We start from the raw sequence: 18,549 nt of genomic DNA on the forward strand, positions 1-18,549 counted from the left end.
CGGAAGATGGTAAGAAAAAAAGACGAGGGTGTTTTAAATAGAGTGAAAGCCTTGATATAAAATTATTTTCTTAATGGGGAAAACAAAAGGCTTTTAGAAGTGGACAATATGAATAAAGGAATATTCTGAAGGTTCAAGAGAGAACAACAGAAACAGAGACGTCACTGAAAATAAACTTGGAACATTTGGAAATTGGAAGAGTAACACTGCACATTGTTCTTAAGGACAGAGACGCTCCCTGTGGACCCTGCCTCTCCGTTGGGAGGATCTCCTAGTTTCACCGAAGCTACTGGGTGCACTGGGTAAGCAGTACTTTTCTACTTCCTCTGTAGCGGGCCAGGGGAAACTAAAGATGATGCAATACAGAAACCATTATAAAGGGCAAGATGACAAAAGATGAGATTATAATCTCAGAGGCTAAGAATCCAGAAGTGGGGAGACAGACAAGTGATGAGAATTAAGGAGCACTCCACAGGATTTTACAAATGACAAGCTGATACTTTTTCTACTTTGGGTATAACAATGACATACTGTGATGGCTTGCCAACTAATCATGGGATGGTGAACTTGAAAGGGACCATAAGAGGTCATTAAGGCCACTGGCTAATTTCATTTACAGTTATCTCTTCTCTTTTAAACCACAGTACCCTCATTTCTTCAAATGTGTATATTTAAGATACAGTTTGTATATATTGGCACAAGATGTTTCCTTCCAGGGGTAATTATTAGACTTCAGTAGAATTGCTCATGTTTAACTATATTGAAGCAATTAATGTAACAAGCATTGACACTGGTTAGAAAGAATGTCCCTGCCAGTTTTCAGTTTCTCAGAGAACAAACATGTAGGCGGGCTTACCTTTGTGAAAGCTCGGTAACACAGACCACACACCTCCACTAGGTAGGCCAGAGTGAAGACGGCGTTCTGAATTACAAAGCTGAGCAGTTTTGAAAATGGCTCCAGCAGACTCTGCAATGAGATTGGGGCCAAAGAAAATCAACTGCTGATTCTTTCATTTAAAAAAAAAAGTATTAAAGTCTTCTGATACTTTAACTAATGGGATTGTTCCTTTATTTAAAATCTGTAGCCAGGTGGCTACTGGAGCCACTCTGTTGATGTAACAAGAACAGAACTGTACCTTCAATCAATGCCTGAAAGAGTATGATTTAATCATTTTATTGTTAGAAAAGGAAATCCATTTTCCCAGGTGGCATCATTTATAAACCTTATCAACTCCAACACTGTCTTCATGTCCACCCCAGCAACCAAGACTCTGTGAGGTTTGTATTATGATTTTCCATTCTATATCTCAGAATCTGTAGGCATCTATGGGCTCGCCCCTCCAGCTCCTTTGAAATCTGTCATCTTGGTTAAGTAGCACAAAGCACCGTGCATGTAAGTACAAGCACTATTAGCTTAGATAAAACTCATCACGACCCAGCTTCTTGCCAGTGTTTATCAGGAAGGCACAGTTTTGGTGTCTCCATCTGAATCCCACCCATAAAGGGTCAGTTTAAGATCCATCTGCTCTCTAAAGTCATTTAGAAACATTTATTGAGAACCTACTAAGTATCAGGCAGTTAGGTGTTTTTACATAATTTATCTTGTTCAAATTTCTTATGACAATCCCAGAGGGACAGTATGTTATAATAGTTAATGACACAAAGTATAGAATCTCACACAATTATTTTCAAACTCCAGCTCTCTGTGACCTGGAATAAGTGATTTAGTTCTGGACTTAGTTCTCCCCTCCGTAAAATAAGGATAATCGTGGTCTCCACCTCATTAGTGTTGCTGTCAGAAATTGGGGAGGTAATGTAGGTTGGCAGCAGTGAGCCCTCCGTCACTGTTAGTCGTGATCTGCATCAGAACTCTGGAACTCTGGTGTCCCTATTCTGCAGCTGAGGTTTAAGTAGGCAAGCAGCTCGCCTAAGGCCATACAGCTATTGAATGGAATTCAAATCCAAATTCCAAATGGCAATTTTCCAGAGGTAGAACTGCTCTTTAGGGAAGACACAATTTTAACGGGGCTCCAAAAGATTTTCATGCCATGATTTCCACTACTTCTCAACCTCCATAGTCCTAGTGGTCTGGATTATAAAAGTTTTATTTTATTATTATTTTATTATAAATAACATTCCAATAAACATGTTTTGTGTGAAATTTACATTTTCATTTTCTCATTTAGAAGAGATTCCCAGAAAAGGAATAACTAAATCAAAGGATACGAGAATTTTTTAGATCCTTTTTCCTTATTGATATAAAAATGTATTTGTTACATGTTAGTCACTCCGGAGGATAGGAATTATGCCCTTTATTTGTTTATATTCCCTACAGAAACCCGTATAGCACTTTCCATATAGAAAATCTTAGAGGAACCCTTCAGAATAGTACTGTTGATTCAGTATTCTTTGCTCTGTATAAATGTTGTTGCCCTGAAATACGGATGATAGATGAACGGCAACCGGACTATATCTCCAGTTGATATATAACGCATCTTTATTCACCAAAAAAAAAAAAAAAAGAAAAAAAAGAAAAAAAATCTGAATTCAAACCTAAATAAGAAACCTTGTTTTTTTTTTTTTTTTAATCCAGCAAAGCAGCTAGTGATGGGGCGGTAGAGTATACCAGAAAAATCAAGGAACTTGGAATCAAAGGATCTAGGTTCAAGTCTCAAACCTTCTACTAATCAACTATATAACCTTGGCCAATCCAATTCATCTTGTTGAGCCTGTTTCTTTATCTATAAATGATCAGATTAGACCAAATGATCTCTTTGCAACTTTTCCTGCACAAACTACCAGTTTATGAAAGCACAGTCAAGGTATAAAGTTATAGGGGATGTGGCTTCTTGGTATATTAACTAGTAGTTATAGCCATTGCTATGCAAACTATTGCATCATTCTATATAATTCAGCCAAGAAACATTGTATATAATGCAGCCCAGGAATACACAGTGAAGGAGACACAGTGTGGACTTCATGAAGCTCAGAGTCTCACTGGGGAGACTTTCATACAATGTAAGTTTTGGTACAGAGAGCTCTATCAAGTACTGTGGGATCTGATATGGGAGAAAGTTGCTACAGAGAATTCCAATTCACTTTTTTTAATTTAAATGGGATTCAGATTCTCATCTTGAAGAATGAGGAGTTCACCTCACCAGCAAGAGCATAAAGCATTTCAGGCAGAGGAAATGGCTGAAGCCAAGGCAAGGAAGTATGAAATTAAATAAGATTATAAACATAAAGCAGTTAGCATGATGCCTGCCATATGGTAAGTGCTCAACAAACAGTGGTTGTTGTTTTGATGATAATGATGATGGTTCTGAAAGTAGGCAGGAGGCATGGGGGATGGGACAAGGAGCTGAAGCTGAAATTAGAAAGGTAGGCTGGCAAATTAATGAAGTCCCTTCTTGAATGCCACATTAAGAAATTTGAACACTATCCTAAAAGAAATGAGATGGGATCAAAGATGTTTAAGCAAGGAATCAAGGCAGTAAGATCTGTGTTTGGAAGGATCACCTAGATCACAGTGTGGAGGGCAGACTGTTGGCCATAGCCCAGAACTAAGAGGGCCAATTATAAAAAATGATATTGTGACATACTAGAACTCTTTATACTAGACACTTTCATCATGTTTGAAAGTGAAACATTCAGTATGCAATAACTACTTCAAAATTATTAATATGCCTGTCTTTTTAGGTTAAAAAATAATTGAATAACCAGTGGGCTGTTTTACTGAAACATATAATACATACCCTTGTGGCATTGGTAGAGGGTATCTTCAAGAGGCAAATCATAATTCTCAAACTGGAATCTAAAGAACACTGTGAACAAATATGAAAAAAAGTAAAAGTCAGTACCCTTCTTTAATATATCTTTTGCTTCATGTATTTTTTTATAAGCATTTATTTTAGGGGGAAAAAATCTCAAATGCTGCTGCCTCCTTACAGTTTTCTATGCCATATATTTATGTTGAAAAAAAAATCATTCTCAGGTTTAAAAAACTTAATCAAACCATTAATTAAATAATATTAAACAGCTAAATAATTAAGCATAGCTCCTAAACTATTTCTCAAAGATATATTTTTAAAAGTAAATCAGAGAGTGAGTTGGATAAAGAATTGAACAGATGGATGGATGGATGATGGATGGATGAATGAATGGACAGACTGATAGATGGGTAGGTAGATATCAAATGGGTCCAACTCTAAAGAGATACACTAATTTGTCAAGGGTCATATTGGGGAAAAAAAACTACTCAGATCTATTTAAAACCATTAGGCATATTAATCCAAATAAGAACCAGTTTCATCTGCCCTTCCTCTGCTACTAAAATACATGATAAAAACCTGCAAAAAAGCAGGAAAATTTCTACAAGAAAAAAACTATGCTTCCCAAATCTATTAGAGTTGTATTTTGGCAAAATTCCACATCAAATGTACTTTTTAAATTGAGTTTACTTGGGGGGGGGTGTTACAACAAAAATAAGCAATATTATTTCACATTGTAAACATATCACATTAGTAGGTTACAATCCCTGCAGCTGTACACCATACTAACCTTTAGTAGAAGGGAACAAACTAAGCCAGTGGTTCCCCAAGTATAACCCCCTGAACTAGCAGCACTTTGAATTACTTAGAAATTTGTCAGAATGTAAATCCTCAGGCTGCACCCCCCAGTGAATCAGAAACTCTTAGAATAAGGCCCAGGATATCTGCTTTTTAGCAAGCCCTGCAGGAACATTGATACACCCTGAAGATTGAGAACCACTTCTCTGAACTGGTAAGATCAAACTACAGAAGGCTTTTTAAGAGCTTAATATTTTTCCCAGATATTAAAAACAAAACAGAATATGATCAAAGGCAGTACCCAGATCTGATCTAGAGGGAGAGTTTTTACATAAATTCTGAAAGTGTTTTACTGGTCCCTTCTAAGGGAACTATTGGTCTAGTTCCAATATTATTGGTTTACTTTGCTAAATACCAACCGGAGTTCATGTGACATTTACATTACTTTAAACCAGAAGCTGAAGACTAGCTGTTCATCAGGTCACCATGGTGTTTTAAAAATCAGGAAATATCCTCTTCAAAACCATGGGAAGACCAACAATAGTAGGCCGGCATTCCCACGTGACAACTGGCTGGTATGCTGTAGCAGCTGGACTTGTTAGAGGGACTGGTGCTTTCCATTTCTCAAGGGTCTCAGTTCTATGTATTTTCTTATCTTACTCCACTCAATACCCTTGCAGTCAGGGTCCCTATGGGCAGGGCTGACTGTCACAAATTAGGCTTACCAGTTGTTTGCAGGTGGCAATAGTTCCAACTGGTCAGGGATGAAGTTAAATATTTTTATTATAGCATCAACTTACAGGCATCTGCATTTGCCATGCCTGACCCATCCCTTCTCTTCAATTCTGTGACCTTAAGCAAGGACTAGCCCTATATGGCTCTTGGTCCTGGAGAGATTCTATGGGACCATGTTAAAATGCATCACTTGACTTCCTACATGTGCATTTTTTTTAAATTTTTATTTATTTATGATAGTCACAGAGAGAGAGAGAGAGGCAGAGACACAGGCAGAGGGAGAAGCAGGCTCCATGCACCGGGAGCCCGATGTGGGACTCAATCCTGGATCTCCAGGATCACGCCCTGGGCCAAAGGCAGGTGCTAAACCGCTGCGCCACCCAGGGATCCCCTACATGTGCATTTACAGTATCTATATGCACACATGGTCTCAAAGTACAATGCTAACTCTCTTTGCTTAGATTTATTCAGCAACTCCAGATTTGTGAGCAGACAGGATCATGGGCTGTGAGAGATGGTCAAGATCTCAGTATTCCCGCTTCTCATAGTAACTTTAAAATCAGAGAAAACAGCACACACCAAGCTATAGGCCCCTGAATTATCCTTACAGACCCTATTTTGGGGCTATATATTCCAAATCTACCAATTTGGAAAAAGGCATGGTCAGAGTTGGTTTGTCTTTATAAAACACTTTCCATACAAGTGATACTTGTTTCAGAAATGGTATTGCCAACATGTAACTTCACTGGTCAGATCAACAAGTGATTTATTTTACTGTGAGTTAAATATTTCTGTGATATGTATAAAGCACAAAAAGCTTATAGAACAAGTAAGGTTCAGGGACCTAGAAATGGCCACGACCACCCGCCTCCTTTCTCTCTACTAGGAGATTGAATGCCTTCAATTCACTCCTGCTTTAGAAGGACTCTAGGCATCAGTTATTGAAGAGGACACTGGACCAGGAGTCAAGAGACTTGAGTTCTAATGCTCACACTGCCACCATCAAAGGGATGGTTTTTGTAAGTCTTTCCCAGCTTGTACAGTTTAGAGTTCTGCTTCTACACTTAATGGGCTCATGTTGAAAATGATCCTTAGGTTATCAGATTCATAGCTAGGTAATTTGTGTGTATTCTTGGAGGAGGGTATGGTGGCTACGGGAGTGGGGTGTGTGGGGGGGGATGGTAAAGTAGCCAAACAGAAATATAATATCATCTTGGTCCTGCAAGTACTTCATTTCCAAACACAATCAATCATTTCTCTTTATATAGTTCTCTGAAACTTAGCTTTACATTGTATGTCTAGTCTCCTTTTAGGTAAAACTATATATATATTTACTTACACACATCTCTTGAGAAAAATTTGTATATGGACATAATCTAATACCTTAGATGTCTAAAAATCAACTGGAAACATGAAATGACTATGTCAAAATGCCTATGGCAGATTGCTGTAAGCTTGTACATTTGGAGAGCACAATCTACATCACAGTCTGCATTTGGTGGCTAACAGATTCTGTACAGCACTTTATGAAACATTAAAACTCTATAAGCAGATGGCAAACTCTAAGATCATAATTGAAAATGAAATCCTGGACTCAGCTTACCTTCAGAGGCAAAACACAAGGCAGCTTGGCAAAAAATGTCTGAAACTGGTTGCTGATCGTGGTCCAGAGGCTGCTAGGAGAATCCATGGGCAGAGCTTCCATGAAGGTAGCAATGTTTTCCAAACAGCGTATCATAGCACCCCCTGCTGGTAAATTCTTTTTGTTATTTAGACCCTAAAAACACAAAAGCATAGGCAATCAACTGCTGAAACAACAATGTGTGGATTCAGACAGCTATTAGTCAAAGATCAGCTCTAAAAATCATATATGCACGGCTTAAACACGTGTTGTGTGCCTACTATATGGGCTATTCATTGTAATAGGCAGGAGGAACACAGAGAAGAAATGACAAATTCATAGAAACTTGGGGAAAACTGTTGACTTTAATTCAGTGAGAGAAGATGAAATGTGAGTGAGAAATAAGAAACATCTTTTAAGGATTTGCAGTTAGGGTTGCTAAGAAGATACAATAAATGATTCCTGCTGGAAACTCTGCTGGCCAAAGCCTGAGCATAATAACTACAGAAGCAGCAAAGTCTCTAGGGCCATCTGCCAACCCTCCAAGCTAACTGAGAAAGCTAATCATAATAAGCAGAGGACTGAACACGTGAACCCAAGCATTGTGATACAGTGAACAAGCAATGGAGGTGAGAATTGACTTCAAGTCCTATGACTGAGCAAAGAAATAGGATTTGAATCCAAACAAAGAAGCAGGGAAGCTGAGACTTGAATCCAAGTCTCTTGATACAGTGTGCACTGCTCTACCCACTGCACATTCTGAAGGCCTGAATGGGGGTCTGTGTGCTTTACAGCTGCCCACCCACTCCTGAGTTGAGGGTGTCTAGAAACTTTAAATAGAGAGTAAATCCACACTTAATGGGCTTAAGTATGGCGATGAGTGTGCTTTACAGCTGCCCACCCACTCCTGAGTTGAGGGTGTCTAGAAACTTTAAATAGAGAGTAAATCCACACAAAACAGCAATGTCCAGCTGACACTCTTCCATGCATTGGCAATTTTTATTTTTAATTAACTTTAACCCTTTAAGTTATTTAAGATTAACTTGACATTTTAATACTTAACTCAAATTTAACTTTTAAATTAAAGGACTGAATTAATTTCTCAGGCACGATTTCGGGAGGGGTGGGTCATCAAGTCAGGCCTACCTCCAAGAGCTGACTGAGAGCAGCAATAGAGCTCAGTTCATTGAAGTCCATCAGAGAGGTGGCTAAGGTCCGTAAAAAAGTCCCATCTGGAAAGTCAACAATCAGATTTAGTAGTGCCCAGGTTTCAGCGACTGGGCACGTTTGTCTGGATTCCCTGTGGAGGAATTACCTTTGATAGTGCTCTGGAACAGCTGCGGGAAGATGCCATTGGGTGCCAGCTGATGGAAGATGCAGCGGAGGAACTGCTTGGCCACCCCTGCAGCGTTGCCAGGAACCATCATGCTGGGGTTGAATAGGGAGAGAGAAAAGACAGGGACTCAGGGAGCACCCAGCATGAATTTACATATTTCTGTACCTCCTTATTTAGAGTATTTACACATCAATTCTCTTACAGAAGATCTCACTGTCATTTGCATTAGTGAGATGAAATACTGTAGTTCCACAGAATCCCTGTTAACAATAAGTTTCTAGAAAGAGAGAACCAGGAAATGTCAGAGTGGTTCCAGTCTAACTAATTCCAGCCACCCCAGAGTACATACAGCTGAGGCTTCTGAGGCCCAGAGAGAAAAGGTAGCCTACAAAGGCTCCAAGTCCAGAACATGGCAGAGTTCAGGATGAAAACCAGGATGAAATTATTAGCAAGATGCTCCCAGATAGTGTCATTAGCTCATGGAAAGCTGATCTCAGAGGAAATGCAGGCAGGGAGATGTTCATAGCTATTGAGAGATAGGAGAACTTTTCTTGATCTGTGCAATTCCCCTTACATTGCACACCACCTCTACCCATCAAAAAAGGGAGCCAAGAGATGATTATGCACTCCTGAGACCTAAGTATCAGGAAGGACATTCCCAGAGGTGATTAGGGGGTAAATTAACAGAGGAAGAAAGTAGAAATCAAAGCACCCAAATAGGTAAGTGGTAGAAAGTCCTTCCTACCTAAACCGTGTAATTATGCTGTGTCTACCATGGAATGCTGATTCAAACTTGTAGGTCATGCAGCAATGACACCAAACTCACAGAAACTCTTTCAAAAATTAGGGAAGTAGGAAACTCTTCCCACCCTATTTTATGAGGCTAGCATAGCCCTAAAATTAACATCAGATAAAGTCATTACAAAAAAAAAAAACAAATAAAACCAAAGCAAGAAGGAACAAAAAAGAAATGAAAACAAAACAAGACAAATCAGTAGTCCTTATGGACATTGAATCCAACTACAGATAAAAAGGATGATCGTTCATTACCAAATAGTTTATCCCAGAAATGTATGAAGGACTTAATATTCAAAATTTCATCAATGGAATTGAATATATTAAATAATAAAGGGCAAAAACCATACAGTTATTTCAACAGATATAGAAAACTCATCTGACAAATTTAACATCTGTTCATGATATATACTCTCAGGAAATTAGAAACAAAAGAGAAGTCCTCAATCCAGTAGAGAGCCCCTATGGACACCTACAGCAAACATAGCTAATGGTGATACTAAAGGCTTTTCTGTAAATGCAAGAATAAGGCAAGGAGGCTCACTGACTTCTTTATTATTGTATTGGAGGTCCTAGCCATTGCAATAGGACAATAAAAAATAAATAAAAGGCATAAAAATCAAAGAGAAGAGAAACTGTCACGATTTACAGAAATGACATTTTTAACATACAAATGCTTTTAGATCCTAAGAAATCTTTAAAAGCATCTACTACAACTAGTAAGTGAACCCAGCTTATTACATGTTAATATTTATAAAGTAGCAGCAGAAAGTTAGAAAATGATTTTTTAAAAAAATTCCATTTACATTGGCATTGAAACACCCAAAATTCTTGGAAATAAATTTAACAAAAGATGTGTAAGATCTCTACACTAAAAACCACAAAACCCTGCTGAAAGAAACAAAAAAGACTGAATGAAATAAGTATACCATATTCATGAATTGACAGATTCAATATTTTTATGTTGTTAGTTATCCCCAAATTAATTTATAGTCTCAGTACAATCCCAAAAGGCTTTTTGTCCCCAAACTGAGAAGTTTATTCTAAAATGTATACGAAAATTTGGTAAATCTAGAATATGCAAATCAACTTTCTTGGAAAAAATGAGCAGAGTTGGAAGATTCATACTCTCGGACTTCAAGACTTATTATATAGCTACAATATTCAAGAAAGTGTGGTGCTAACTCAAGCATTAATGAAACGGGATAGAGTCTGGAAATAGATCGACCCTAATACTTACTGTATTTGATTTTAAGAGAAAACAAAGTGATCCAGTGGGGAAAGAGAAAGTTATTTTTTTAATGGTGCTGCAAAAACTGGGTTTCTACATGGATAAAAAGGAATTTCAATCCCTATCCTCACACCATTATACATAAAAATTAATTTGAGATGAATCACATAAATGCTAAATATAAACTTTTAGAGAAAACACTGGAGAATATCTTCTTGATTTGAGGATGGGCAATGACAACAGTAAGAAATAGTCATAAATTATTTAAAAATTTTAAAACATTATGGGGCACCTGGGTGGCTCAGTTGGTTAAGCATCTGCCTTGGGCTCAGGTCATGATCCCAGGGTCCTGGGATTGAGCCCCTGTGGGCTCTCTGCTCAGTGGAGAGTCTGCTTCTCTCTCTCCTTCTACCCTTCCCCACAACCTCAAGCTCAGGTCTTCTCTCTCTCGTTCTCTCTCTCTTGAAGAAATAAAATCTTTAAACAAAATTTTTAAACATTAGATTTCATCTAAACTAAAAACATCTCATCAAAATATATATTAATAAAAGGAACAGATAAGCCCCAGACTGGGTGAAAATATTTAATATATTTAATAAAGGGTGGTATTCAGGCTATATAAAGAAATCCTGCAACTCAACCCAGTTAAAAATGTGTGAAAGATTTGAACACACACTTCACAAAAGATTTATAGAGGGTCTTCAAGAGCACTGAAAAAAGACTCAACAGCATTATTCTATCAGGGAAATGCAAATTTAAACTATCATGTGATACTCATCAGAATGGTTAAAGTTTAAAAGACCCAACACCACCAAATTTTGACAAGGATGTCAAACAACCAAAGCCTCATACATTATTGGTGGGAATATAAAATGGCACAACCACTTTAAAGAGAAGTTCTGACAGTGACTTACAAAATCAAACACACACTATCCTCTTATGCCACAATTTCATTCCTAGCTATTTATCTAACAGAAATAAAAAAAAACCTGGTTTACAAATAGGCTTGTATAAGAATGGTCATAACAGCTTTATCTATAATAGCCACAAACTGGACACAATGCAAATGTCCATCAAGAGGAGAATAAAGAAACAAACTATGGCATAGCACTCAGCTCTAAAAAGGAAACAAACTATTGATAATACACAACAACATGGACGAATTTCAGTATCATTTCACTTATATCAAGTTCTATGGTAGAAAAAAAATCAGGCTATCATTTGCTTATGTGGGTGGAGCTGAGGAAGATGCACAAAGGAACTTTCTGAGGGCAATGGTAATGCTCCGTATCTTGACAGGGATTTAGGTCATGCCAGGGTATGCACTTGTCAAAAAAAAAAACAGTGAATGTACAGTACACATAAAATAAGTGAACTCTCTAGCATGGAAATTTTGCATCAAAAGAAAAAAAGCCTAAAACAAAGTCAAACTTTAGTTAATGATAACTTGGCCAAAGAATATATGAAGTATGTTAATATCTGAAATTTACTTTGAAATGCAACCGAAACTAAAATGTATGGATGGAAAGCTAGAAGGATGGATAGATGATAAAGCAGTAAAATGTTTGCTGTAGAATCTAGGTGATAGGTATGTAAGTGTTCACTATAATGTTCTTCAAATTTTGCAGTATATTTAATTTTTAGAATAAAATATTAGGGGAAAAAGTAAAAAAAAAACTCTATAAATAAGCATGAAAAGGAAGAGCAAATATTCCTAAAACCAAAAGTTACAGAAGTACAGTAACAATAGCACCATCTTATGTTTGCAGGAGCTGCTACAGTTAAGCTTCACATATACTCAATCACTTGGACCTCACAGCAAGTACCCTCTGAGGCACAAGAAGGCTATAGATAGTATCTCTCTTTTATAAATGAGAAAATTAAAGCAGAGAGATCAATGTGTCCAAAGTCCCATCCAGTACACATTCCTGCTGTCCTCTGGTCCCCTCTCCCCACTGCAGCTAAAGTAACTTTTGTACATGCTACACACACACACACACCTCTTGCTACTTAAAAATCCTTCAGCAGCTTCCCAATGCTGCTAGAAAAACCCAAAATATTTCATATAATTTATAGGCCCTGTATAATCAGGAAAGCCAGTCTTACATCTCTGGGCTCTAGCCACACTGGCTTTTTTGTAGTTCCTCCTATACAATGTCCTTACCACCTCAAGACCTGGGATATGCTTTTTCCATAGCTATTTGCATAGTTAAACCCAACTCATTTCTTTCAGATCTTAGTGTAAACACCACTTCTTCAGGGAAGCCCTTCTATCCTTCCCCCTTCCTCCTAATGCCCAGGCAGCATCAGACCTGCCATCTCTCAGCTGGGCTTGCCCATCTCAGTAAATGGCCCAGCAGCCATCTACCCAGCTGTCCGGACAAAACTGGTAATCATTCCTGCCTTCTTTCTCTCAAACCCAACATCCAACCAACAGCAAATTCTGTTGGCTCAACTTTAAAAATATTTCCTGAATGTATCCTTAATGAGACCACTTCTCACTACCTTAAACCAAGTCTTTATTATCTTGCACCTGCCACTGAAATGGTCTTCACACCGGCTTCCCTGCTTCTATCCCTGACCTGTTTTCCTGCATGACCTACTTTCAACACAAAAGCCGAGGGTTCTTGGCAAAACAGAAGTGAAGTCATGTTGCTCCTCACTCCCTGCTTACCTCAGTAAAAGCCCAACTCCTTACAATGACCTCCCGGGCCCTACCTGGAATGCCTTGCCCTCCCCTTGTCCGCTCTTCTCCTACCTTTTACTCTGCTCACTCTGCTCAGGCCTGCCTTAGTCTCTGGCTCCCCAAATATCCTGGGCACTTTCCTGACTTTGCATTTGCTGTTTCTTCTGCCTGGAACATTCTTTCTATAAATTGCCACATAGATTGCTCTCCCCTCTTTTCAGGTTTTGTTCAAATACCACCTTCTCAGAGAGGCTGTCCGTGACCATTATTACACCCAGAATATCATCTCCATTTGTTCTGTATCTCCTGGACTTACCTGATTATTTTTCATAGCGTTTAGTTCTGAATGATATTAAATTACATTATCAGTTTTTTTTGTTAATTTGCTTATTGTCTGCCTCCCCAGCCAGAATATAAGCTCAGGAGAGCCAAGACTTGCTGTTTTGTTAACTAGTATCCTCAGTTCCTAGTGGTCACTCTATAAATACTCGCTAAATAAATGAATTTTACACAGTATCCCTATACTTGTGTCCATAGCACTAAGCGCTGTTTACAATGACAAATTTGTGCAAATATTTTATCTATGTTTGCCTCCCAGACAGACTGTAGGTTCCCATAGGGCAGGAATCATGTCACTTTTGCCCCTACTTGAAACCTACGTACTCAGCCTATTGCCTCCTACAGAGCAGGTCTAAAATAAGTATTTTGTTGTTGTTGTTTAAATATTTATTTATTTATTTATTTATTTATTTATTTATTTATTCATGAGAGACACAGAGAGAGAGTGAAGGGGCAGACACATAGGCAGAGGGAGAAGCGGGTTCCTCGCAGGGAGCCCAATGCAGGGCTCAATCCCGGATCCCAGGATCGTGACCTGAGCCGAAGGCAAGCGCCCAACCGCTGAGCCGCCCAGGTGTCCCTAAAATAAATATTTGTTGACTAAAATGAGCGAATGCCTAAAAAGATTAAAAATAAAATGACTGAATGCATGCATGAATTAATGAATGACCGGAAATTGTTCTCTGGAGCTGCAACTGAACCTAAAGACATTCCTTCTAGGTACACACACTGGTGTTTTAGAAACAGGACAGATATGCACAGAGGACAAAAAGAAAGTGACATTTGGACCCACTTTAGGACCTTACCTTTCTGCTTGATTAGAAAAAGTAGTGCTGGATGCCAACCTAGGAGAAAGTAAACAGAGTTATATGAATATATTCAGTTTTCAGGAAGAAATGCATGAGTACTGCGGCAGGCCCCAGCTCAGATGGGGACACAAGGAAAACCATTGACAAATCCCCTGGTTAGGGATAGGCGGCCCACTTGGTGGTCCGCCTCCAGTGTTCAACCTGGCCCAGTTCCTGAGATCTGCTTTCTGCATCAAATCAGGTGTTTCAACGGAAACACATACAGTTAAGCTAGTTTCCTCTATCACCAGGCCAAATTTACAAACTGGCCGCTGCAGCCAAGTTAGTCAGCAGAATAGCACTTGACCCAGTCCATCTCTTTATATTTGAACTCAACTCAAAATTCATTTCTTTGTATTTCACCTTTGAAATGTAACCACAAACTGCAAAAGCCTCTGTAAGACAGTAAAGAAGGTAATAGGAGTATTTGTCAACTACTCTGTCAATGAACTGAAATGACATATTGAGAAATGTATCAAGTAATCAACATATAACATGTAATTTTTAATAATTATATGGCTCATCCACATGGAAATATTCTATATGTATTAAGAAAGAGAATGTCTAAACCTGCTAAATCAGTGGGGTTAGAAAAACTTGTCTTGATCAGTAAGCCACTGAAGAAACAAATAAGGAGAATGCTCATGTTCATTTACTTAAGACCACAAGAGTGTGCCTGGCCAGGAAGGCATTTGGAGAGGACTGGAGGGACCAGCAACCACTAACACGAGATACCATTCCCAGTTGCTTTGGTTAATGACACTACAATCATCAATAAACTTTGGCAAATGACATAAATAGTCATTAAGGGTGCAGCAAATGCAATCTTGATGGCTCTCTCTGCAAAAAGGGATGAGTAAATTTTAAGAGGGATCTAAGTAGAGAGCAAACTACACAATCACAAAAGTCTTGGGTGATAAATGCTGAGATTACATATGCTTAGAATGCCCTAGAAATATCTCCTGTGGGACTAACAAATAAACTTAAGTGTTCATAAGTCCACATTACCTCATCTGGAATTGTGGCATGCAAGAAAGTCCTGAATCATTTGATTGCTGAATCCATTTCCTGGTAGGTTTGGTGATCAGGCTTAGGTTGCTGAAAGCTGTGGTGGCTACTTTAAATGCCCCCCTCACACCCCCCCCCCATCTCTTACCAGTCTAGCCAAATGAAGTAGGGATTTAAATATATGTATATGTAAGCATGTAAAAATGTATCTGCTACTGTTTTGCCTTTACTTATCTTCAAAGCCTTTTGCCTTTACTTATCTTCAAAGCTCACATCTTTTCATCCTGACAGCGGGCAATGCTTGAACATTTATTTATTCTCACTGATGTTAGACAAAAACAAAATAAAACCCCTCTATATGGCAGCTACAACTTAGATCAGTTCTTTTAAGGAGATGGTACAGATCAAACCAATAATTTTATCTATTCTAAATCTGAAAAGTATCGAAAATAAAAACTCTCAATTCTACAAGCTGATACTTTTATTCCACGATTGATTGCTATGATTAGGTTAAAATCAAGGACTTAAATGAAATAATTCTTCTTTTCTTATCTCTTCATCACCCACTGTTCATCACTGCACACTGGCTATTTCTCGGTATTACAGGTGGAATAGTTATACCATCTAACCATTTAATGCTTTCTTGTTTGACTAAATTGGAAATCAGCATTTCTTCTTAAAAAAAAAAATCAACTTTTAGCTCCATTACAATTCATTATCTTTCCCTCTGTCAAATGCCAGGAATTTGAAGAATTCTGTTTTTTTTTTCCCCCTACCTCCTCCATGGAGATCTTCCCAAAGAAACTGTTTCCATCCTTAGCTTCTACAGCACTTACCACTCACACTACTTATTACGACTCTTAATCAAGACTGGAAACTCAGGACATTCATGTGGAATTCAGTCTGATCCTCTCCTATAAATTGTTCACGCTAGGACTACAATTTGTTACTGAATTTGAGTTATACATATACCCATGAAATACATCACTCTCTTTCTAATGTCCTATCCACTAAATGGAACCTTCCTAATGTGAAAATTCTCAAAGCAGCTTAGTTTAATCTCCCCTCAGTTGAGGTAGAAGCCCTGTTCCCAAAATATGTGCAGCCTTCTATTTTCTGAGCCAAAAGTGTAAAACTATACTCCATCTCCCCCTCCCATGACAATGCCTCATGATTGCAGGACACCTAGAGAACCCATCTTAAAACACATAAAGAGATAATACTATCTATATCTTATAAATAATAGGGGATCCCTGGGTGGCGCAGCGGTTTGGCGCCTGCCTTTGGCCCAGGGAGCGATCCTGGAGACCCGGGATCGAGTCCCACGTCGGGCTCCCAGTGCATGGAGCCTGCTTCTCTCTCTGCCTCTCTCTCTCTGTGACTATCATAAATAAATAAATTTAAAAAAATAAATAAATCTTATAAATAATAATATCTAAACCTTGTAAACTGTCTAACTATGAACTGTGCACAGTTCTGAGAACTTATGCCCCACACAGTAACCCAAGTAGTAACTAACACCAATAAACAGTGGAGTTTTCTTAGTGTAATTTCCTCTAGCTTCATTCTGACACTGTGACATTGTGGCTCATGACCCAACACGGCTGGGAAATTCAATCAAAAGCTTGGTCCAGGGGCCCTGAATGGCTTAGTCCATTAAGTGTCTAGCTTTGGCTTGGGTCATGATCTCAGTCAGGGTCCTGGGATTGAGCCCTGCATCTGGGTCCCTGTTTAGGGTGGAGTCTGCTTCTCCCTCTCCCTCTGCCACTCCCCTCTGCTCATGTACACTTACTTTCTCTCTCTCTCAAATAAATAAAATCTTTTTTAAAAGTTTGCTCCATTCAATTTTAAAATTAGTCTAGGTTGATCCATCCCACAAATTATCAAACATCTATAAGGTTACTGAATGTTTTACTTTTGAACTGATAGTTTCTATTTCAAGATATAGATGGAATTAGGCTCCTTCTTTCCAAACAAAACTGAAGTGATATTAACCTTCCCACAGATTGCATTATATCCAGCAACAGCGGGGCTGCCAGATCTGGGCTTAAGTGAATGAATGTGGAGAGAACCACAATGGCAAGCCCAAGGGTTTCCTCATCATATTCTTCAAGAATGGCCCCACAGTCATGGCATCTGCAAAGAAAACAGAGGAATGATGTACACGAAAGCCAACAATGGTTTCAAGATATAACAAAGTATATACAGCTATTTTTTGTGAGTCTTGAAAAAGTTCCCAAAGGAGGTCAGTGGTCCCACTTTCACAATAAATAGTTGACTCCAATGCCACCCTTACCCTAAACACAGAAACAGCACACATGGCAGAGATCAGGAAGGTTCTTTAAGTCACTGAAAACATTCAATTCACAAGTGTCTGGCCTATATGTACATGAATTATTGTTCCCTTTTACAGCAAACGCCAGTTGAACTAACAGTTTGAAGCTTCTGACTGAGGGATTTTATGCTTGTAAAATTATTGCTAGGGATAGTCAGTAACAGATATTTTTTTCATTTGTTGAAATTAAACATGAAAAATGTCTGGACACAAATGGAAACCTTCCTACGCTCTTAGATTGAAAAATGTCCTATTTGTGGGTGAGAGATGGGGTAGTTAAGCCAAAAGAACAAGAAAGCCTGGGGAGTCTGGATCACAGTCTCTTCTCTACCACTCACTTGGATCAGTCTTACGTACTCGCCATGCCTACTGAGTGTAATACGTAAAAACACAATGGCACCCGAACCTAACTTCCAACACTACTCTTTACATTATCAAATATAGGTTCAATTTAAGTTTTTTTCAAGTATAGGTTCAATTTAATTCATCTCAGCCAAAGCCACAGCCCTTCAGACAACTTTATAAAGTGAAGGGAAAGTCTACTGGGAATAGTGAGTGGACTGGAGCGAAGATCACTATTGAGAACTTTCTGTCTGGAAACTTCCTAAATACAAACTCTATATATGGAATCCCTGACAAATTGGCCTTTTTAAAAAATGTAGGATTCACATCTATAACAAAAAAAAAGGGGGGAATGGGACACACACAAAGACTGGGACTTGGAGGAGAACACAAAATGGGGAGATTGTACTCAAGGAGGAAACAAGAAGAGCCTCCCCCACACAGCTAGGCGCTCCCTGTGTGGACTTTCCAAGGTAGCCCTCCAAGGTGGGCAAGTCACTTCTTTAGAAATGACTGTGGCACCAGCCCTTTGCACCTCATACTCTTCTCCCTTTATCACAAGCCTACCCAGCGCTTGGGATACCAGGAAGTCTCCCCAGCCCAAAGGGATCTCTCCAAACTTGAAATCCTGCAAGTCTTATTCTTTACCATACTCACTAAACAAGCGTTTGTGTGCCAGGCAATGTATAGGGAGCTTAGAGTGTA

General features: G+C 38.7%; 1 protein-coding gene across 3 annotated transcripts in view; it reads right to left on the reverse strand.

Annotated features, from left to right (window-relative positions):
- UNC79 (unc-79 homolog, NALCN channel complex subunit) overlaps window positions 1-18,549 on the reverse strand; it is a 185,972-nt gene that overhangs the window by 38,136 nt on the left and 129,287 nt on the right. For all 3 annotated transcript variants that reach the window (XM_055304183.1, XM_055304182.1, XM_055304184.1), the window contains 7 exons: window positions 17,163-17,303; window positions 14,118-14,156; window positions 8,240-8,352; window positions 8,071-8,156; window positions 6,907-7,080; window positions 3,756-3,824; window positions 857-967 (listed from right to left, as the gene is read on the reverse strand). In XM_055304183.1, coding sequence (XP_055160158.1) covers window positions 857-967; window positions 3,756-3,824; window positions 6,907-7,080; window positions 8,071-8,156; window positions 8,240-8,352; window positions 14,118-14,156; window positions 17,163-17,303 — 733 coding nt within the window. The remainder of the gene's footprint in view (window positions 1-856; window positions 968-3,755; window positions 3,825-6,906; window positions 7,081-8,070; window positions 8,157-8,239; window positions 8,353-14,117; window positions 14,157-17,162; window positions 17,304-18,549) is intronic.

This window comes from Nyctereutes procyonoides, unplaced genomic scaffold (genome assembly GCF_905146905.1).
Source record: "Nyctereutes procyonoides isolate TBG_1078 unplaced genomic scaffold, NYPRO_anot_genome, whole genome shotgun sequence".
Lineage (NCBI taxonomy): Eukaryota > Metazoa > Chordata > Mammalia > Carnivora > Canidae > Nyctereutes > Nyctereutes procyonoides.